At 38.1% G+C, this 23,100-nt stretch overlaps 1 protein-coding gene across 2 annotated transcripts in view; it reads left to right on the forward strand.

Moving 5' to 3' along the window:
* GABRB1 (gamma-aminobutyric acid type A receptor subunit beta1) overlaps positions 1-23,100 on the forward strand; it is a 393,003-nt gene that overhangs the window by 367,758 nt on the left and 2,145 nt on the right. The window contains exons 6-8 of one of the 2 annotated variants that reach the window (XM_002814717.5): positions 937-1,074; positions 1,178-1,330; positions 4,239-4,483. In XM_002814717.5, the coding sequence (XP_002814763.2) occupies positions 937-1,074; positions 1,178-1,330; positions 4,239-4,483 (536 nt within the window). The remainder of the gene's footprint in view (positions 1-936; positions 1,075-1,177; positions 1,331-4,238; positions 4,484-23,100) is intronic. The other variant, XM_009239924.3, reaches the window with a different exon arrangement.

The raw sequence follows: 23,100 nt of genomic DNA on the forward strand, positions 1-23,100 counted from the left end.
TTTGAGGTGAACCTAAATAGAAAATGAATTTAGAAAGATCGTCTTTGTCTCTAGCTGATAGAGAAAAATATAGTCTTAAAATATGCCTAAAATTATTTTTAGATTTTTAAAATACATCTGTACATTCTTCTTATGCAAGTTACTCTTATACATAATGATAACCCAGCTAGACCACTGCCAGGTGGGAGCAGAGTGAGAAGAGATTAGGCCATCAGCATAGGGCCTTCATGCTGAAGGCCTGAGGACAAGCCCTTCTATTACAATCTACAGTTCCCTACACATTCCCCTTAAATTTACTGAAGTTCACTCTCATAAATATAAAGATATAAAAGCATTATCAAGAATTTATATAGTCCTAAGACTTTCACCCACATATTAGCTATAATAATATTAGCTATACTCAAAGGATATGAATAAAAGCTTGCCAAATTTTCTAAAAGAAATATGTAGTTTTTAATGTCTTAATCGTGTAATGGCTGTATATAAACTTGGTCTCTCATTACACTTCATCTCTTTACACTATCTGTTATCCTTTTAACAAATATGTGCTCAATTATTATTACTTGTTGTGCTATTGTTGTTGTTAAGTAGCACATAGCCAAAGCCATGTCCAGGTACCTAGAATTCAGCCATCCCCCAATTTAACCAAGGAATGCAAATTAGTAGATACAATAAGAATAAATTTGCAGCAATGACATCAGATATCACTAAACGATCCAGAGCTTAAGTCCAGTAAAGCCAGATGCACCCATTCTTTCAATGCAGCTACTAACAAACCATCAGAAATAGCACTCCACATGAGACCTGCATACCACCTTAGTTTAAAGCAATGCCACCTTACCACTTTTGTGCTGGGAATTTTTCCTCTAGCTCCCAGGTGGTATTCAAAATGATTTCCTAAACTTTGTTTAATCGTGCTGTGTTTATTGGTTTCAGATGGCTATACCACTGATGACATTGAATTTTACTGGAATGGAGGAGAAGGGGCAGTAACTGGTGTTAATAAAATCGAACTTCCTCAATTTTCAATTGTTGACTACAAGATGGTGTCTAAGAAGGTGGAGTTCACAACAGGTGAGGTTGTTTCCCCCAAAATGTACTAGGGGTGCTGTGAAAGGAAGAAGATTATTCCAACCAAATGATGGTCTGATTACTTGTCTTTTGTTTCTCAACTCAGGAGCATATCCACGACTGTCACTAAGTTTTCGTCTAAAGAGAAACATTGGTTACTTCATTTTGCAAACCTACATGCCTTCTACACTGATTACAATTCTGTCCTGGGTGTCTTTTTGGATCAACTATGATGCATCTGCAGCCAGAGTCGCACTAGGTAATACATTCTCAGCACTGCAGAGAGCTAACAGATTTTACTTTCAAACAAATCACCAATATCAGGAATTATAGGCAAGGGCTCTCTTATAGCAAGCTAAAGAATTAGATCATCATACAAGTCCCTGAATATAAAACATCTAAATGTAAGCATGTCCACAACGAATATTCTACAATGTACTGTCTTTTTAGCATTTTACCAAAACAAACAAACAAAAATCTTGGAATATATCTAGCACTACGTGTCTCATTGAATATATTTTTAAATTCTCATTACACTAATTTTTACTAACTTTGGGATGACTTCCCTTTTAATCCCTGCTTTTAACAGTGATGAACATGTACAATGCACTATTTTCAAGTGAATTTGGAGAAAGCTAAACCTTGTGACTAATAACAAGCTGTCAATTGCTGAGAAATACTATCCTTTGAATACTAACTAAAATTAAATCGTATCAAGCCAAGTCTCCTTTAAATGGAGCTTATTACACTTGAATAAGGCACAGACAATCCATCAGATATATTAATAATCTGTGGTCAAGACACAATAAAAATGATTTCCTTCTTGGGGGAACAAAATTTAGAACTAATCCTGTCATGGTTAATTAATTGCTGAAAGCTGACAGGCTATATTTGAGACTTTAAAGGATTCCTTGGAAGGTTAGAATGTGTAAGGTCTGTCTGGTGAATCTGGGGATGTGCCAGTCTGTGTCATTATTTGATCCTACAGCCATTTCAGTTATCTCTTTCTGGGGCTAATTCTCGCACACACACACGCACACACACATCATTTCTGGCTAAACTAACATATTTCATCTCTTCACTTCAGAGACTGTTAAGCTGGACTAGATGATCAGCATACCTGTTCACAGCTACACTAATTGTCATCACTACAGCTTATTTGTAATGGCTGAATACATAAAGCTCACAAAGTCAAGTGTTTGCAGCCCCTTATCAATCTTTGAACAGCCTAAGATTAAAGAAAGCAAACAAATAATAGTATCTATCACACATATGCATCTGCACATATTACTTGAACGTGAGTATTGTTAGGTCTATATGCTACACTTAAGAAAAAAACAGTGGATGATGTCCACAGCAGAGAATAATAACTAATAAGTTTATGAATTGTGGTTTTCCTTACTATTCTATCCTCAAAGCTAATACTATTTTAATTGGAGATATTAGAGATGTCAGTATATAAAGGTGCTTGTTTAAGCTATTCTTTGTACTATAAAACTTGAGATATTTTAAAACATATGTAATTTAAAATGGCATTCATTTCCTAACACTTTTTGCTTAAAAATGTAAAACAAGGAGTAGAAGCAGAAATTCAATTGGTAAATTTATAAGTGACTCATTCATTTCTGTGAAGCACATTAGCTGGAATTGTATCAGGTGAAATTTAAAGGTTTTTTCAAAGAAATAAGAAAGATCACTCATTATGGCATTTTATATCAGTCCAGCACATTAGAATTTATTACTGATCTGAACCACTTTAATTTTTTGTATGGTAGCCCTGACCTCCTACTTTATCTGTTCTTCTAAAAGTTGAATAGTCAAATCCGGGAATATACATCTAGAATAATCTGATTGGCAAATGAATGCGAAACTATTTTTCCCTTCATTTCATTTTGCTACCTTCCATTCCCTTTGGAAGTTTTCCTCTGTCTTTACTATCTATTTTATACTTTCTGACTTTATTTTTAAGAGCCTCTATCAAATTTTAGATTTTACCTTTTCATCTCATTGCTTATTTTAAATGCTATTGTGTAACATTTCTATGCTTTTTTGACCCTAGCTGGGTGGCCTAAAACAAAATAATTAATCTCAGATTTTCTGTTTACCCGGTTATAAAATGAGAATAATATACACTCCCTATCATTTTCAGGCTGTTATGACAGCCATGTAAGATAATTTATAATTGTAAGTGTTTAAAACTGTACAACACTATACAAATGTATAATATTAGTATTGCAGAACAAATATCTACACTAGATTCCAACTTCTTTTTCACTTCTTGCTTTTCGCAATTATCACTTCATCATCACCATCATCGACGCAAAATATTTGTTATACAGCTAAACAAACATTATACTATTAAGAATGCTACATATAACAAAGTAAATAAAACAAAATCTGTCTTTGATGAACTTACAGTCTTAAACTTCTTCAACAAATCCAAGTTCAAATTTTTAAGAAGTTGTTTTCTGACATCAGGGAACTAATTCATTCTAGGTTCTGGAACCAAGAAAATAGAGAATATTTGAAATATCAAAGCAACAAGATTATAGGAAACGTAAAATATACATAAATCAAGCACTTGATACAAATTATGACATTTCTCATGTTTCCTCTTTTGGTAATGTTTTGCTATGAATGACACACAATTATTTTAAAATGCAATACTGACCTTGTAACTTCGGTGTCCTTTAGATTCATGGGATGAAGTAGATCTCAAACTAGTCAACAGCTTTCAATTTGGTAGAGGCTGCTATAGAGATTAGTATCACAAAGACAGATTTAGGAGCACCATGAATGAGATGCTGAGAAAAGGAAGAAGAAAGATGTGGTCATGTAACAAAGTGAGCGACATTCAATAGCAGGATTTCAATGGGATTTTGATCTGCTTTTCCATCTCCTTTTGTTTTTATTTTGTGCAATTAAAAAAATGTTTTCAACCCTTAATTAACTACACATTCTATTTTATGATTCATTAATGGACTATGTAGGGAGGCTAATGCCTTGCCTTTCAAAATATCTGCCCTTTTTGCCCAGTGGTTTATCATGCTACTGCGATCACTCAGGGGCGCCAATAAGGAAATGGCAAATGGCATCTGTCCTCTCAATCTTGAAAAAGGAACTTAATAGTGGTGCCTTCAGCTAAGTGTTGTCTTTCTCTTTCACAGGAATCACAACAGTGCTTACAATGACAACCATCAGCACCCACCTCAGGGAGACCCTGCCAAAGATCCCTTATGTCAAAGCAATTGATATTTATCTGATGGGTTGCTTTGTGTTTGTGTTCCTGGCTCTGCTGGAGTATGCCTTTGTAAATTACATCTTCTTTGGGAAAGGCCCTCAGAAAAAGGGAGCTAGCAAACAAGACCAGAGTGCCAATGAGAAGAACAAACTGGAGATGAATAAAGTCCAGGTAGGATATTAAATATTCCTAACAATACTCTTGTTAAATTTATCAGCATCATGATGCCTAGGGCTCTCATAACTTAAAAACAATTAATAAAATATTAGTTGATCTTTAATAAGACTCAACCAAGCCTTCATTTTACATATTCAGGGACTGAGGAATGAAGAAGTTAGATTGAGGGTTATATTGATTAGTAATATACCCTGGAACTCAACCCCAAGTCCAATATTATTTATTCTAAACTATTTGTAAAAGCATATGTAAAGTAATAATGCTAGATTTGCATGGTGAATAAATGAGAGAACTAAAGTGAATATACTTTGCATTCCTAAATGGAGATGAGGCACAGTGGTTATAACCATAGACTGAAATCAAACTGCCTGGTTTTCATTCCCAGTTTAGTCACCTAATGGCTTTACAACTTCAGCCAAATCAACCTATTTAAGTCTTTATCTGACCTTTTCTCTCACTGTCCTCATCCATAAAATGGAGATTATTGTAGTATGTCTATCTCACAGAGTTGTTATAAGAACTGAGTTTTTCTCATTGGTACATCTTATAACCTGTGGTCTCATTGGATGGAATTAAATTTAAATGAATGATCTGTTTATTCTTTAAAAACATCTCTGTAGCCTCTACCTCTGAGCCATTTTTCACTGAAATCAATTTACCGTTAAGTACATTGAAATGTGTATCTACCACAAATTGTTTTCAAGATAGCACAGAGGGTGACAACTGTTCATTTAGGCACTGTTCTAGGCATTTGGGATACTGATGTGAATGAGACAAAATTCCTCACCCTCATGGAGCTTAGGTTCTAACATGAGAAGATAAGCAATAAACACAAACAAATATCAAAAGGATAATTTTAGTTACTAGTAAGTGCTAAAAAGAAAGTAAAACAGTGACTCATGTCCGTAATCCCAGCACTTTGGGAGGCTGAGGCAGGTAGATCACTGGAGCCTAGGAGTTTGAGACCAGTCTGGGCAACATGGCAAAACCTTATCTCTACAAAAAATATAAAAATTAGCCTGGCATTGTGGTGTTTGCCTGTAGTCCCAGCTACTTGGGAGGCTGAGATGGGAGGATGGCTTAAACTCAGAAGGCAAAGGTTGCAGTGAGCAGAGATTGTGCCACTGCACCCCAGTGTGAGTGACAGAGTGAGACCCTGTCTTAAAATAATAATAATTTAAAAAAGGAAAACAGAGTACTGAACAAAGGAGTATTTGGGTCAGATTTAAGGGAACAGGACACTTTGGTAAGACCTCTCTGTGGAATGACCATTTGATGTGATACCTATGTGACAAGAAACAGCTAACCATGCCATGTCCATTCTAGGCAGAGGAAATAGCAAGTGCGTAGGCTCTGAGGCAGGAATTCCTGTGTGTTTAAATATTGAGAGAAGACCGGTAGAGCAAGAGCATAGTTAGTGAGGGAGAAAGCAGAGTAGTGTGAAATGTGGCTGGATAATTAAGCTTAGGCCAAATTATAAATTTTCAGGGTGTATCTTCATGCTCTTTAGTAGGACGAAAGTTTGGATAAACACTGTTTGACAAATTAGCAAAGAAAACTTAGGGATTCAGCCAAGTGGTTAAAATTCAAAGGAACACATCAAATAAACTTCTACCTTTGTGTGAGGCACTATGTTCAGTGCTATGGGGAGAGAAGTAGACAAGCTATTTGCCCTCAAGAATCTTCTGATCTTATTGTGAAAGAATATTATACTCATATGAGGTGATTATAAAATGAGACAAGACACAGTTAGTTTGAGGTGTATACCTGAAAAGAAGCAGCTTCCCAAAGTCTGATTGTAACCATACCAGCTTTAAAAGTACTTTGGGAGGCCACCTCTTTTCTATTCCCATCCTCATCTCAGTTGCCTTCAAACATACTAGTTCATCCTCTGCACAGCTTGGAATGTGTGTTAATTTATATGTCAGGAGGGAAAACCCTACCCAAAAAAGGTGGAATAGGTTCAGTGGTGGGAAAATTCAGAAGACATGAACTGGATGGTTACTCAAAGATAAGTAGAATTTAGGAAAGAATAATGAAGAAAGCAGGGCCCTTCAGTTGCTAAAAAGCAATGTTCTCTAGGGAAAGTAATTAAATTGAAACAGGAGAGTTCTCCGATACGCTCATCTGTTGGGCTGCCGTGCACTCAAACCTTATGGGAGGGGGAGCATGCAGACAGGCAGGTATGGGAGCCGGGGGGGAGGGCTTTTGGGCTTTGGCCCCATGGTAGCATCTAGAGGTGGGTGCCTGCGACTCCCGAAGCCCCAGTAGGTGTGTTACAGTGCTCCTTTAGCTCTGCCATCTGCAGACAGCTTAAGTGTTAACCAGTTCAGTGCCTTTTTGGTACCCAGGTTCTTGTCTGGAGTCCGGGAAGAATCAGGTCACATGGACAAGTTGAAGGATGGTAAATGTGGAGGATCTTATTGCTGGATGGAGGTGGCTCTCAGTGAGATGAATGGGGAGCTGGAAAGGGGTTGGAGTGGGAAGATAATCTTCCCCAGGAGTTTGGCCATCCTTCGGCCATCTCTCCAACCATCCCCATCCAAACTTCTCTTGACATTCAGACACTCCTTCTCTTCTCTCCTTCTCTATTATGCCACTCTTCTGCTCCTCTGCTCTTCTGCTCATGGAGCCCAGGGTTCGGGGTTTATATGGGTACAGGGTGGGGGGCATGGTGGGCCAAAAGGCAATATTTGGGCACTAAAACAGAAACGCCTGTTCCCATGTAGAGCCGTGGGGTTCCATGCTTGAGGTTGGGGCCTTTGCCGGGGAACTACCCCCTTCTTTCCAGTGTTTTCCTGTCTCCTGTCCATATCAAAATGAAACGTCAAGCAAACTGGAATCAATTTACTCAGATAAAATAAAAAGACTACAAAATAAACTTTAAGCAGACACTTTAAGCTTATGATTCCACACTAGGATATCAGAGAAATTTTTTAAGATGATAAAGGTTGAATAAAGGCAGGAGGAAAGCCTATGTCATGTCAGATCTAGATGTATAAGTCCTGCAGAGGACTTCATGACTGGCTAATAAATAAGTAAAATGTTCCCATTTGACTGACCTTTATTTCATAAACAGGCTGTTTGAGTAACATTGGGCTTAAATGTGGTAAGAATTCATTGTCTCTCAAATCAGTAAACTTTTATTCCTGGTAAATTGACTTTTTAAATTTTGAATTAAAGGAGAACAAATAGAGAAATTCCTCAGTTGTCAGAAGACAATGCTTAAAGGAGGTTTTTTTAAAATATGTTTTTATCCATGGAAAGTTAGACTACAAACTCCACAAATGATTTCCACAGAAAAGTAGACATAATTCTGACAAAATTCAAAAACAAATCATATTAAAACAGGGCAGAGTACTTTGTATCAGACTAATCCTCCTATTGATAGAAATAATAAACTGTGAGCACATTTTTAGAAACCTGCTTTAAGATATGGGAGAGTAACAAAACAAGCAAAAACTAAAAGAGAATCAACTTTCAAAAGAAAGGAACCACACTGTGTGAAATCCATGTTTATGCAGCTTTTGCCCTGAAGCTATGTCCCAGGCTGAGGGATGTGGGGCAGCAAAACTTCAGCACAAACTGAAGTTGTATTGACCTGAGGAGTCAGATCACGGAGTTTGATTCTTCCAGAGTTCCTGGAAATTTCAGAAGTAAGCCATAGCAGAAACTCGACACCTGAGTGTAAACTTCCCCAGCTTGATCCCTGAGCTACAAATGTACAAATGTACAAATACCAAGGAGCACAGAAAGAAAAAATAGCTAGAAACTGGGGGAAAGAAAAATGAACAGAGATTTTAGTTACTGTCCACCATATAAAAGTCAGAGTTTGGAGTTTGAATCCAGCCTGTTGGGGAGTGTGGGGGTGGTAAGCACATTAGGTTTTCCCTAAAAATCTCAAGAGGCTTATACCTTAAGAGTAAAGGATAAGTCACAAGAATAAGGGATTCCCCTTGGGTTAAGGGAAAATCTAAAATAGGCTCACCCTAATGACACATAAAACCAAGTCTCCACATACTCTGGATGATATGTCAGTCATATAACTGCCTACCAAACCGAACTCAACATTCTTGGGGGAAGATAGCAGAATTTAGAGTCTCTATGGTGCATCATTCAAAATATCTAATATATAGTAAAAAATTACTAGACATGAGAAGAAACAGGAAAATGTGATCATCATCAAGAGAAAAACATTTGTCAACAGAAACAGAGCAGTAAAAGTCTCAAATGTTGGTCTAAAAGATAATTAGGATAAATAACTATAATTAATGTATTTAAAAGTTCATAAGAAATAGCCCAAAACTGGAAACAGCCAAAATATCCTACAATAGATGAATGGTTAAACAAACTGTGGTATATTCATACTTCGGAGTACTATTCCAATAAAAAAGAAATGAACTATTGATACACGCAAAAACTTGGATGTCTCTCAAGGGCATTAGGTTGAGTGAAAAAAGCCAGTATTAAAAGGTTATAATACTGTATTATTCCATTGATATAACACTCTTGAAATAACAGAATTATAGAGATGGAGAACAGATTAGTGGTTGCCAGGAGTTAGTGATAGTGGGGAAGGATGTGGGATGGGTACGACTGATTATAAAGAACTAGTGTGAGGGAGATCATTGCAGTAATGGAATAGTTCTGTTACTTAATTGGAATGCTTGTTACATGAATCTACATATGCAATAAAATTACACAGAACTATACACACTTTATGTCAATGTCACTTTCCTGATTTTGATATTATATCATAGTTATGTAAGATGTAATCAGTTGGAGAACCTGGGTGAGGGGTACATGGGGCCCCTCTGCACTATCTTCACAACTTTCTGGGAATCTATAATAGTTTCCAAATAAAAAGTTTAAGATAAAGTCAACAGGAAAAATTGATATAGTGTATAAAGAAATGGGGAGTTTCAGAAGATAGTTGAAACTATAAAAGTGGAACAATGGAAATCACAGAATTAAAATTTTTATTAGATGAATTAACATCACATTGTATACAACAGAAAAAAAGGATTAGTGAAATTGAAGGTCATATTGGGCTTCTCTCAATTTCTCAATTGTAGCAGTTCTTACCATAAATGCTACTACTTTGGGGTTACCTTAATAGACACCCTCACTCTTGATTTATTATTTGGTATCTCTGTTAATTGTTCTCATGGGATCCTGCGCTTTTCCACAATAGGACTTCCATGATAGTGAGTATATGTTTATTTGTATAATTATCTTTTAACATCTGTTTCTCTTATTAAGCTACAGCTTCCCAATTATACACCCCAGAGCCCTTGTCTATTACATTCATTGTTCTTTCCTCAGTGGCTAAAAGGTAGATACCAAATAAGTACTTGTTGAATGAATGAATTAATTAATTAATACTGGAGAGTTGTTCTCCATTTAAGATGTTTTTAGAAACCACACAAAGCATTCAGTGTTACACTATGTTTTGTAAAACTTTTACATATTCATAATAAGTAAGAAAAAGAGACTATACTCCACTTCAGTTTCTGCTCCAGACTGTCTTACTGTTCCTATCATTTTTATTTAAAATAAAAAAATTAAGCATGCTTTATATCAACCTATGGTATTCTTTTTGAATCACAGTGCCATATAGCATTACATGTAATATTCAAAGGAGCATTATGGCTAAGCTTTTGAAATGGCACTGTTCGTCTGGGAGTAATGCCCAAGGTTCATTGTCTCGATGCCAAGGAAATCAAGGATGTGGTCACACAAGGAGTGAGGTTAAAAGCAGAGGTTTAATAGGCGAAAGAAAGAGAAACGCTCTCTCCTTCAGAGAGAGGGGTCCCAAGCAGGTCTTCTGGTCTGTGGTGAAATGTAATGGGTTTTACAGTTGAATAAGAGGAGGCAGTGTCTAATTTACATAGGGCATGAAAGATTGGTCAGACCAGGTCTGCCATTTGCATAAGGCTCAAAAAACTGGTTAAGGCTAGATGTGCCATTTGCATAGCGTGCGAAAAAGCTGGCCACCCCACTCTAATTTTTTATTATGCAAGTGAGTTCTCTACCTGGCTGGCGCCATGTCGCCTGCTTCTCTGTACTGTACTCGGGGTGAAAAAGGAAAGGGAAGATGGAGCCTTCATGTTGAACATACCTGGCTTCCAGGTAGCCCTTTCCCACTGGCACAGCTGCCAGCATTCACCGTGAAAGCTTCCAACTTGCTTATCTATGTCTACAGCTTGATTTTTCAGACTGCTCTTTGTTAGAAAAGAAATGATTTGGGGGCTGCTTTTTGTTAAAACAGAAATTCCGCCAAGGTCTCTGTTGCCCTTACTATCTGTCTAAATAATTTCTTTCTATCTCCTGTATCAATTTTATAAACTTCTTCATATTTAGGTGGGATAATAATACAGCATTACCGTCTCATGCAAGTTATAATCATCCCTGCACCTGCTTAGGTTTTGTAGTTCCTAACTTTCTTATCCTCTTCTAAAAACAAAAGTCCAGACAGATAATATGTTAATAACAAAGCAAGTATTTACTTCATCTATTCAGTGTGTCATTTCAGCAGTTACATTAATAATGCAAACTGTGTGGTATTTTAAATTTCTACCCACTAGTTAAACTCAAAAATATAAAAAAGACTATTAATTTTTTTAAATATAATGGTTGGATAATCCTCTACTTTTAGATGCTTGTAAACAGTTAAATTTAAATGACATCTGTGCCCTGGTCCCAGATAATTTTCATTTGAGGGATTTCCTCAGTGTTTGCCTTGGTTCACTGGAGCATAGAATGGTCTTGTTCAGTTATTACACATTACTTTTGATAGCTCTGGCTGGGCAGTCAGGTCAAGGGGTATTTGTACTGAAGCTTCAGGAGTGCTTGCTTTGTCTTGATTTATATTTCCTCCAGCTGCTCTGAAGCATCTTTTCATTTCAGTGCAGATGCTAGATCCAGACATTAGGAGAGTTTCAACCTCTAAGGTGATAAAGACTATAGATTCACAAGCCCCTCAGGCATCATTTGAAACTAGAGATGGTATTTAGAGTTTTGAAAGATAGATTTCACAGGACAACTAGGCTTTAAGTAAGCTACCTCTGGGCCACTTTTATACTCATCTGGAACTTTTTCAGTTGTATATTCTGGCCACAATGCCTGTCCATTTGCAAATAAATGAAATGGCTGAAATGGTAGCTTGGGTGGTCTGTGAGCAGAGACTGATTCAGTCATTCCGTGTCACAGGGGACACCAGAGGAATCTGCCAAAGATTCATTTTGTGAACTCTGAGTATCTGAGACATGTCTTAGTTAATCTAGAAAGTTTATTTTGCCAAGGTTGAGGATGAGTGCCTATGACACAGCCTCAGAAGGTCCCGTCGACATGTGCCCAAGGTGGTCAGGACACAGTTTGGCTTTATACATTTTAGGGAGACATGAGACATCAATCAACATATGTAAGATGAACAATTGGTTCGGTCTGGAAAGGAGGGACAACTTGAAGCAGGGAAGGGTCTTCCAGGTCATAGGTAGATAAGAGACAAATGGTTGCATTCTTTTGAGTTTCTGATTAGCCTCTCCAAAGGAGGCAATCAGATATGCATTTATCTCAGTGAGCAGAGGGGTGGCTTTGAATAGAATGGGAGGCAGGTGTACCCTAACAGTTCCCAGTTTGACTTTTCCCTTTAGCTTAGTGACTTTGGGGCCCCAAGATTTATTTTCCTTTCACAATACCAAATATGCAGTTGTATCCCCAATAGTCAAAAAATAGATTTTTTTTCCTGTTAGAATCAGATATTAGTATTGTGATCTGGCCTCTTCTCTCCCATTCCTGTTCTCCATGGTGAGTCACCCAAACACTTTCAGACAACTTTCTAAATGTGAATCAGCTCTGTATTGTGGTTAATTCCAGGATGCAATGTGCAGGTGGAGGTGGGCATTGTAAAGGTATACAGCTCTGTCTTTAGGTCCAGCTTGAAACAGCTCCATATCTGTCAGCCTTTGAGCCTGGGCCTTCAGACCAACTGGAAAACTCACCTTGCCTTTGATGAAACTTTCACCATCTATACCTAGCATCCAGAATTTCTACTGACAGCCTGTGTTGATAGTTCATGAACTTCTTTATTTCTCAAACCCCTGCCCAAATCTGGCTTCGTTCACTTTTTGTTCCCTAGCCTTGATTTAATCCTATCCTATCTCCAGTCTTCGGAAGTTTAATTTTCCTTTTCAGGAATCTCTGTCTCTTATTTTCTATTTTTTTTCTCTATCTAGATATCTAGAACTCTTTTGGTGAACAAGAAAGAAGTCTACTTTACTTAACTGGTTTAAGAATAAAAGAGGAGGGAGAGGGATTTATTGGCGCACACAACTGAAAGTTCGAAGCATAGTCCTAGTTTCACATGTGCTGTTCCAGGTGTCCAAACAATTTGTCAGAAGTATCTCTCTTCATCTCTTAATTCTGCTGTCTTTTTTATTGACTTTGTTTTGACCCTTCCCTCATGGTGGTCCCAAAGTTCCAAGTTTATAGTGTCAAAGCTCTTTGACCCTAGCACGAAATTATTTATTATACCCAATAGTTCTAATTTAAAAAAGGCCTAGGATTGAGTCTTTTTGGATAAATTTGTCATATTTTTACGCAGAAGTCAATTCTTCTCACCAGGAAGATGGAAAATGCTAAATGCCTAGGTCTGGATCACATGCGTGTCCATGGAACCTAGAAGATGCAATTAGGCATACTTCAACCACGTGCACCAAAAGAATATCAGGGCATTATCATCAGAGGAAGGTAGAATGGAATCAGACAGGTCAAACGAATAGGCATCCACCACAACCTACTAGGACCCTTGGGATGTTTGGGTGGAATACAGACTAAGAGGATCTTAATCTAAAATGAGATGAACTCAAACTGGTGTTTTTAGCAAGCTTCCCAATTCATTCAGATACACGTCAATGTCTGAGAACCACAACCCTGGAGATCCTAGACATTCTAGCCACCTCTGCAGGTGTCCTTGGCCATTGAAACTCAGAGTTCAGAGAGAAGGCTCAAAGTATAAGTTTCAGATTTCCCCATTCTGCAGACATTTACTCAGCAAAATGTATCTTAGGCTCAGTTCTGGAAAAGCAAGGAGGACATACTGAGTAGTGATGAACAACAAAAAAAGCACCTGCCCCTCCTGGAGCTTATATTCCAGTTGAGGTAATTGACAAATATGTGAATAAACACATGATATAATGGCAGATGATGATAATTATGGTAAAGAAAATGATGAGAAGCTAGCCAGGTAACAATGTGGGCAAGAAACAGCATTGCACAAGAGAAGCATAGCAGGTAAAAATGCCCTGCAGACTTAGGAGCATCAAGAGACAGCCAAAATAAGGCCAGTGTGGCTGGAGCAGTGCTCGAAGAGCAGCGTGGTAGGAAATGAGGGCTGAGGTACCCACAGGAACCAAACCACATGGTGCTTTTTGGACTAGAATAAGAAATTTGGAATTCATTCTACTTCTTGAAAAGTAACTAGAAGATATAAACAGAGTAAACAGAAGATATAAATAGGCATCATTTGTTTTACTTTTATTTTTTTTGAGACAGTCTCCCTCTGTCACCTAGGTTGGAGTGCACTGGCACAATTTTGGCTCACTGCAACCTCTGCCTCCCGGGTTCAAACGATTCTCATGCCTCAGCCTCCTGAGTAGCTGGGACTACAGGCGCCCGCCACCACACTTGGCTAATTTTTGTATTTTTAGTAGAGATGGGGTTTTGCCATGTTGGCCAGGCTGGTTCAGAACTCTTGACCTCAGGTGATCAGCCCACCTCAGCCTCCCAAATTGCTGGGATTACCTGCATGAGCCACTGCGCTCGGCCTGTTTTGCACTTTTTTTTCCTTTGAGACAGAGTCTCACTCTGTCGCCCTGTTTTACATTGTTAAAGGATCATTCCAGCTTCTATGTAGGGAAAGGACCACAGGGCAACATTTCTGGAAAGAGGAAGATCACTTAAGATGCAAGAGGTGATGGTGAAAAGAACAAGACATGGAATATACCTGCTATGTGCTCATAAAAATTAAAAAAAAAAAGAAAGAAAAAAGTCAACAGAATTCGGATCTATTTAAAAGTAGAGCAATTTGGACCTACTAAAACATAGAATGGGAGAAATAAGGAAAAGAAAGGAATCCAGGATAAATGTATCTACCTGAGTACTATTCTGGAAAATTGCCAGTTTTTGCTCTCAATGCTTTCAATCAATAGCATGAGGCCCACCCACATTATCGAGTGTAATCTCCTTTACTTACAGTAACTGTAAATGGCAATCACATCTACAAAATACCTTCTCAGCAACATCTAAACTAGTGTTTGACCTAGCAACTGGAAACCACAGCCTTATTTTTGTTTTTTTTTTCCTTTTCTATTTCCTGAATAATATAATTTATTTGTCTTAGATTTATGTACATTTGCACTTAATCTTCTGTTCTTTCTCAAAATGATAATAAAGTTTCCACTTCTGCCGCAAGCTTTCAGGACATGAAAAGAGACATGCAAAGCATCAGCAGAACCTCCCATCTCCTCTCCCCCAGAAAAGGTTTCAGGAATTCCAGGCTAAGAGATCAGGGTTTGGCAGCCCTGGTGAGCGCAAATGACTGACAGCAACAGCAAATACGGTACATTCTATGAGAGGGATGGGAAGATGAAGGCTGGGCTGTTGCAACTGTGTGTTCTCTACAAGGGAAGGCAGCCATTCGCACTGGTTGGCTTCATTAAGTAGAGTGTAGGCTTCTTGAGGACAGTGAATTATCTCATTCTGTAGCCAGCTCCACTTCACTTGGTTTCCTGCTCTGTGCTTCAGAACCACTCAGTAAATATGAATCTAATTGAATTGGCTAGCAAGAAGGAAATAACCCACTGTTTGCAAAGTAGATTGAGCCCAGAGGTGTTCCTCGACAGGGCTTTAAAACCGCCACTGAAAACAAGATTATATTTTATTCCAATTACACTAAAATGAGTTCAGCTATATTTATATATTGAAAATATCCAAAGCAGTTCAATTCAGTGAGTGGCAACATTTTTCACAGCCTAAGGCACTCACTGAGGATGTTGGGGCAGGCAGGAGAGAGTGAGTGAGATGGAAGGGGTGGAAGAAAGGCTAAACCCAAGCCAGAAAATAAATCTGCCCATTCACTTCAGATTTCTGTTAAGGAAAGAAATAGTACAGCCATCACATCAGTGTTCTCTGGACTTTAGTTATTTGAGAATCACCCTATGATTTTTGGCATGCCTTTTGTATCAGTCAGGGTTCTTCAGAGAAACAGAACCAATAGAAACAGAACCAACATACATATAATAAGAGATTTATTTTAAGGAATCATTTCTTGCAATTGTGGAAGCTGGCAAGTCCAAAATCTGTCAGGCAGGTTGAAGCTGGAAACTCAGATGAGAGTTGATGTTGCAATCTTTAGCCTGAAATCTGCAGGGCATGCTGGAAACTTGGCCAACGCTTCTACAGTACAGTGTGGAGACAGAATTTCTTCTTTTCCTGGAAACCTCAGTTTTTGCTCTCAATGCTTTCAATCAATAGCATGAGGCCCACCCACATTATCGAGGGTAATCTCCTTTACTTACAGTAACTGTAAATGCCAATCACATTTACAAAATACCTTCTCAGCAACATCTAAACTAGTGTTTGACCTAGCAACTGGAAACCACAGCCAATCAAGTTGACACACAAAATTAACCACTATACCCAATGTATTTATCCCCATTCATTCATTTCAAAGATATTTATTGAATGCTTCTATATGCAAAGTACTTTTCTTGGCTTCGGGGAAACGGTTGTGAATAATACAAAATCCCTGCCCCCTTGGAGTAACATTCTAGATGGGACACTCAGTGGAAGGAACAAGTTGGATGGGAAGAGAGAGGATCAAGAGTTCTGCTCTGGCCATTTTGAGATTTAGATGCCTCTAAACATCCATGCAGCACTATCCTTTAGGTTCTTCTGTAGTAAGGTCCAGAAGAAAATAGGAAACGTGAATTACTTTAGATCTTTCCCTTGTCATAATGAAATGTGAGCATGAATATAATGTTAAGAAAAATATGCACAAAATCACAAACTGGTCATATTTTCCTAAATACATTAAAAGATATATACAGCTCTTTTGTTTTCTTCACAATGTTACCTGATTTTTTAAAAACTAATTTTAGGAGGAGGGATAGTATTGACCATTTTCCTCCATAACAACATGAGCATCAGTATTTCAAGAACTTTGTCTGTTTTGCTCATCACCATCTTCCCAGGACTGTTGTGTCATCAGAATTAGAATTTAAAAACAAGATAACATGGTTTATAAGCAGTGCACTGGAGGAAGGAAGGAAAGTGTTCGCCAGCCAGAAGCTGGATTGTCCCTGCCATCTCAGGTCTTTATGAAATAAAATTCCAGGACCTTTCTTTATATGTGAGCCCCTCTAAGACTTGTCTGTGATCAGCAGGCCTTAAGGCTGGGTGTCATGACCTTCAGGAAGGAGATGAGAGAAAGGCTCAGCAGGCAGGAAGAAGGTGGACATCGTGGTTGCAAGAGAGCAAACTTCAAAGAGACTGTTGGAAAGGGCACTGATAACCTGCATTTGAAAGAGGTCAAAGTATTTGTCCAGTAAAACATTTAGAATCAATAGGGGGTCAGGGTTCCAGTGTTTGTACAGGAGACTGTAACATCAAGAGGCTTTATTTGTTGAGATCTCTGAATTTATAAAATGAGGGACATGATGTTCTGTTGCTTATGGAGGGGCTAATGTCTTCATCAGTGTCTGGAACAGTGCCTGAGGCATAGTAGGCACTCAGTAAACATTGATTGAATAAATGAGTGAGTGAATGCATGAACTACTATTAACATTTTAAATGATTATCCATGATCCACCTAAAATCACCTTTTGCAGCCAAGAAATATGCCTGTCTAATAAGGAGTGGAGTGAGAGTGAAATATCGACAAGGCCTTGGGGCTGCAGAACTAAGCTGCATTCTCCGCTCCCCTTTACTGGTCATCTGTCTGAAGTGGAAGAGGAAGCGTTTCTCGATTGGCCCTCCTGAAGCCTTATTAATAATTACATTCATTTTCTCTAAATTTAGGTTCAATGACACTCTAAACTTTAAAAAAGAGAATCCATTATGTTGGTTTGAGGAATATATGATTAATATACTGCAGTCATTCCTTCTAATCAGAAACAGACTTACCTCCCCAGTCACTGGAACTGATGAACAACTGCAGACTTTACCCAAAAGCACAGGAGGGTTCAACATGCAGATTCCTATCTGCACTGCTCCCCCTCAGTAAGCAGATCAGAGACAGAAAACTCCAGAAGGCACAGAGCCTAGAATGCCTGCTTCCTTCTTCTAAATATACCTACCACATAGGTCAGTGGAGAGCAGTTGTACATGTTCCTCCCTTAGATTCTCTCCTGGGACTTGGAGTGGGAATTCTCATACTTGAGGGCACTGTGAGGAGTGGGGAATAATTAACCCACGGAATAGTTCTTTCAACATCAGCAACTTTTGAAAAAAATCTGCTGGTCTATACCTGCCTTAGAAATCCAGTATGTTAACAATTTTAATTTGCCTCACTTCCTTCTGCCTCAAGGTTTAAAAATCTTCAATCTGGATTGTGCTTAACTCAGATATTGATATTTTTATATTTCTTTATTAATTAGGCAGCATTTGGCCACTGCAGATGTTGAGGCAATGTACAACATGACTTCTTGCTCCCTCTGATGATATGAAAAAACAATAGCCCTTTCTCCATGCATATTATTTTGGAAAGCTGTGTCAGCTTCAGATATAAGAGTACCTTAGATGCCCTGATATGGTTGAGGCAAAGGGAAAGCCACTCTTCTCCAAGGGGAATGGGTTACAGCAGAGCCAACAAGAAACTTGTGGGTGTCAGCAGTGGTATGGCTACCACATGTATACCTTACCCGACAGCAGAAAGCTGGAGGGTGAGGGTGAAATATCACACTGTAGAAGAAATGCATGAGCATGTACACACACACACAAACACACACACACTCACACAGTCTGTTAACATCAGCCTTTAGGACAAGTCCTACACTGGGTAAGAAAGAAAATGGAAGTGGGCAAAAATTGTTATATAGCTACTTTAAAAACGTTCCTGAAAAAGAACATGGTAATGTTGATATAACTCTATAGTAATGAAATCAGCTTTCATGGATAGTTGCAGAACTAGATCCATTATCTTAAATGTCAAACCACTTAATGCTATGATTTCTAGTTCAGTGACAGAGAATATTGAGGGATTTGCACAAACTGGTAAACCTCATGCAAGTTTTAGGCACATTTAAATCTGCACCAAGGTTAACCAAAATAGCTTAATAAAATGTACCCTATTAACCCTGACTTCTGTTTAATTAGGAGCATCTGTATGCTTCACTAGCCGATTCTAAATTCTAGCAACTTTTTTTTACTTAGAGAGATTCATAATAATGTAACTTAATGATGCATAGAGTGCAGATCAGGTGATTCCACTTTACAAGCATTTTTTCAGAATGCTATGTCCTCCACCTGGAATGTTCTTCATAATCAAAAACTGTCAAAGATTGGAAGCCAACCCTTGAGATTACCTAATGAAAACCTTCCATTTATAGATAAGGGAACTGAGACCCAGACTTATCCAAGTCCATTTCTGAGTAGATAATAAAACTAGAATAATAACATAGCTTTAAACTCTCAGTTTTTGTTCTGTCCTCTACCCATCCTTTAAAACTCAATGCAAGGCCCACTGTTACAAGAAGGCTTCTGTGACCCCCAATGATTTCTCACTTTGATGAATCCCTAATCATGATCTATTTTATGCCATTTAGAGTTTGATTGAAAACTTGTCACTCCCAATATTATGCTTCATTCTTATATCTCTAAGGAGGTAATGATGTCTTATGGACAAAATTCATATTTTGTGATTATCTTGGCTATTCCAAAGTACCTAACAAAATCATGTGTTCCAGTCCTTATCTTCTAATGTAATTCTCCCTCCTTTAAGGAATTCAAACATTTTGGTCCTCATCACTTCAACCCTACCATCCTTAGTAATGTCAAATTTCATGTACATGACTTTTTCAATTATAGACATACAGTACAGGACAGATACTGCATCTGGCTCATTATTCCCAATGACCTTCATCATCACCTGGTCTCAAGTCCCAAGCAAATATTAGCACATGTTCCCATTGCTCAGAAATATTCTACCTCCCATCTCTCCATGTGTAAAATTCCCATTTCTGAAGGTAGCCTGTTATCCTTCCATATATTTGACTTTCTTACTCACTGCCATAGAATTTGCCTTTCTCAATCCTTCTCCTTTTCCTGTCTACTGTGTCTCTTCCAGCTTCACTTGACACCCTATCCCGATATGTGTGAGCTAATGCCTTTATTTCTTTTCTTCCTTTGACCTGCAAACTTTTGAAAAGGGGAGTCCATACAAACTCTCTTCTCCTCCTTGCTACCAAGTCAGTCTTTAACCCGTTGCAATCCAGGTTCTGCTTCAGCTCTTATTCTAAGACCGCAAATGGCCTTATTGATAAATCTATGAGTCTTCTTCATCCCCCTGTTCTCTCTGAAACACTATTGACCATTCTCTCCTTCTGGATACCCTTCTCCCTCCTTGAGTTTCTCTTCATAGCATGATGTTATTTGTTCTCTACCTCTATAGTTTCTCTGTGTCTCTTTCACTGACTCCATAGCTGCCTCCCACTCCTAAAATAATCTCAGCCCCAACATTATCCCAGTCATCACCACATATACATTATTTGCTGGACACCACCACAAGGATGCCTAACGTATATCACAAATTCAACCAAAACAACAAATTCTTTTTTTCCACCCTATACATGCAACACACACCAGACACCCCATTTCGCTGATGACGATATAATCCTTTCAGCCTAACAGGCTGACAGTTTCCAGATCGCCTTCCCTTCCTTGTGCTACAAATCTAATCAGTGGCCAAATCAATTTCATTTCTATTTTAAACATTTTTCAAAAGTTCCTCTTTAGTGTAGTTTTCCTGTTCTTTCTGCTACATTGTCCTAGTCCAGGCCCTCATTATCTATCCCCTGAGCACCCCAATAGCTCTGGTTGGGAAAATAGGACTGAAACCTAAAAATCAACATCAACACAAAGTAATATATGCTAAAGGATATGTGAATGGAAAAAAAAAAAGAGGTCCCTAACTGGTTATGCAAAAGTCAGATCTGGACACAGATATGTTTCATCTGACCTGAAGATCATTTTTACACTATTGAGCCAACTTTAAGGAAAGACAAAATAAAAATCTATATGTTCAGGTTTTCTGGTAAAGGGGGTGATCTGGCAGCACTAGAGTCTAGTCCCTTCAGTGTAGTTGTCAACTGGAGCTGAGCTGCAGTCCCTTCCTTAGACATCTGCTCTCTGAGGCCCCATAGGCATCACCATTCCCTAGCTTCACTCAATTACTTACTTTCACCTGGCTGTACTCAGCCATGCTTCTTGGTCCCTGTAGGTGGCTGAGTTTGTAAATTCTGTTGTAAAAGTCAGTGCTAAGGGTTTTTGATGGTAAGGATGCTAGTTGTGCTGCATATATGCTTGACACCTAACACTTTATCTCTCCCACAGTAAGCACTCAATAAATGTTGGGAGAAAGTTTTGGAGGTGCCTATGGGCAGGCAAAGTACAAAGGTACACAAAGAAAGCAGGATTTAAATTGAGCCTTGGCCAGAACAGGTGGATTTGATTAACATACAAAAAGGAAAGAAAATAATATTTGAGACAAAGAATATTCTGTGTTTTAATCCCAAATTTGTTACTTGTTTAGTCTTATTGTTTAATTTACTTAACTTCTTTGAGCCTTGGTTTCCCTGTCTGCTGAATTAGGATAACATAAATGTCTTAGTGTTATTATAACTAAGGTAAATTAGTAAGATTCAATTACTGAAATACTGAAATTACTGAGATAAATTACACAGTAGAATTCAATAAATTGTAGTTATTAACAACAACAAAATAATAATAATAATAACTCCCTGAATAAAGTCACCAATAGATGTATACGGTCAGGGCATGTGGGTAGCCCAATTAGATTGAAGCAAAATGCTTCACAGAGGGAAACAATGATAGATAAAAAAGGAGAGAGAGATGACAGAAACCAGAGTCAGTCGCCATTTCTCTCTCCAACAACTCAAATCTTAAAGCTAACAAATGCATCACTGAGTTTCCTGTGGAAACAAAGTGTAACAAAGGCCAAGGACTGTGATGTGGTCCTCCAAGTAGAAAGTGCTTGAGCTTTGAATCAAATACACATAGGTTCTAATATCAGGGCTGGCACTTACTAGCTGAGTAAACAAGCCAGATTGTTAACCGTTCTAAATCTCAGTTGCCTTAACTATAAAATGGGGATGGGATGGCCTTTTAAAATAGGGTTGCTATATTAAATAAGTGATATATATGCTAGGCTTATGGTGGAAACACAATAAATCTTAGTTCTTTAAACTGTACTACCGTTGCACCATCATGTGCTATCTATCCTCTGTCCCTTTCTTTTCTTTCTCTCTTGTTTGTATTTGCCACCTATGTTTTTCTCCATCTCTTCTTCGCCAGGCTCTTTTGCCTCCTTACCTATACCTAGTGTGTTAAGTGTTTACTAAGATTAATCTCATTCAAAAGCATTTATAGACCCCTTACTGTAAGTCAGGCGTTATGCTAATACACATGTTAGCACAGCTCCCTCTACTGGCCTTGGAAGTACTTCAAGCTCATTTTCACATAAGCCATGTCCCTTCCAGGTAAATCAGTTTGCAAGGTATATCAGCTTGAAGTTAAACAAGGCCAAATTCTGAGCCAAACTGTGCTCACATTTTCTGTAGTTCCAAAAGAGTGTGTGGGCATAGCATACAGAAGAACCAGGAAACCTGGGATAGGTATCACTGGAACTACAGGAAGCATCAGTGAACAACAGTAGAGGAACAAAAGTCAAAGGATAGCCAGGCGAATCCTTTGACCCATTAATCATATCTGTCAATTTCGCCTAAGGAAATAATTATGGATATGCACAAAGATTTAACTATAAAATATTCCTTCCAGACTTGTCTATAATACTACAAAGTAAAACAAACCTTAACATCTAACAACAGATTAATTCAATTATGGTTTATTCATGTAAGCTATTAATAAAGCATGTCACAGAGGAATATTTATTAACAAGGAAAGATGCCCAGGCTGTATTATTAACTGAGAAAAGCAGGTTGCAAGGCAAAATATATGAATGAATCTGTGTTTGTAAGTATATATGAATAGAGAAAAGACTGGAAGCCAAGCGAGATGTTAATGATTGACTCCGAAGGTGAGATTATGAATTTTTACTTTTTATTTTGTGTTTCTAGCTTTGTTTCCATGTACCACTTTTATAACAAGAAGAAATACCACACACACACATACACACACACACTAGTGTTCTGTGAGTGGAGACAGATGATAGCTAGAAAGCCAGCAAGGTGGATGGATGATGATTGATAGATAGATAGATAGATAGATAGATAGATAAGGTAGATAGATGCATGGCCAGCTGGATGGATGGATGGATGGATGGATAGATAGATAGATAGATAGATAGATAGATA

This window comes from Pongo abelii, chromosome 3 (assembly GCF_028885655.2).
Source record: "Pongo abelii isolate AG06213 chromosome 3, NHGRI_mPonAbe1-v2.0_pri, whole genome shotgun sequence".
Taxonomy (NCBI): domain Eukaryota; kingdom Metazoa; phylum Chordata; class Mammalia; order Primates; family Hominidae; genus Pongo; species Pongo abelii.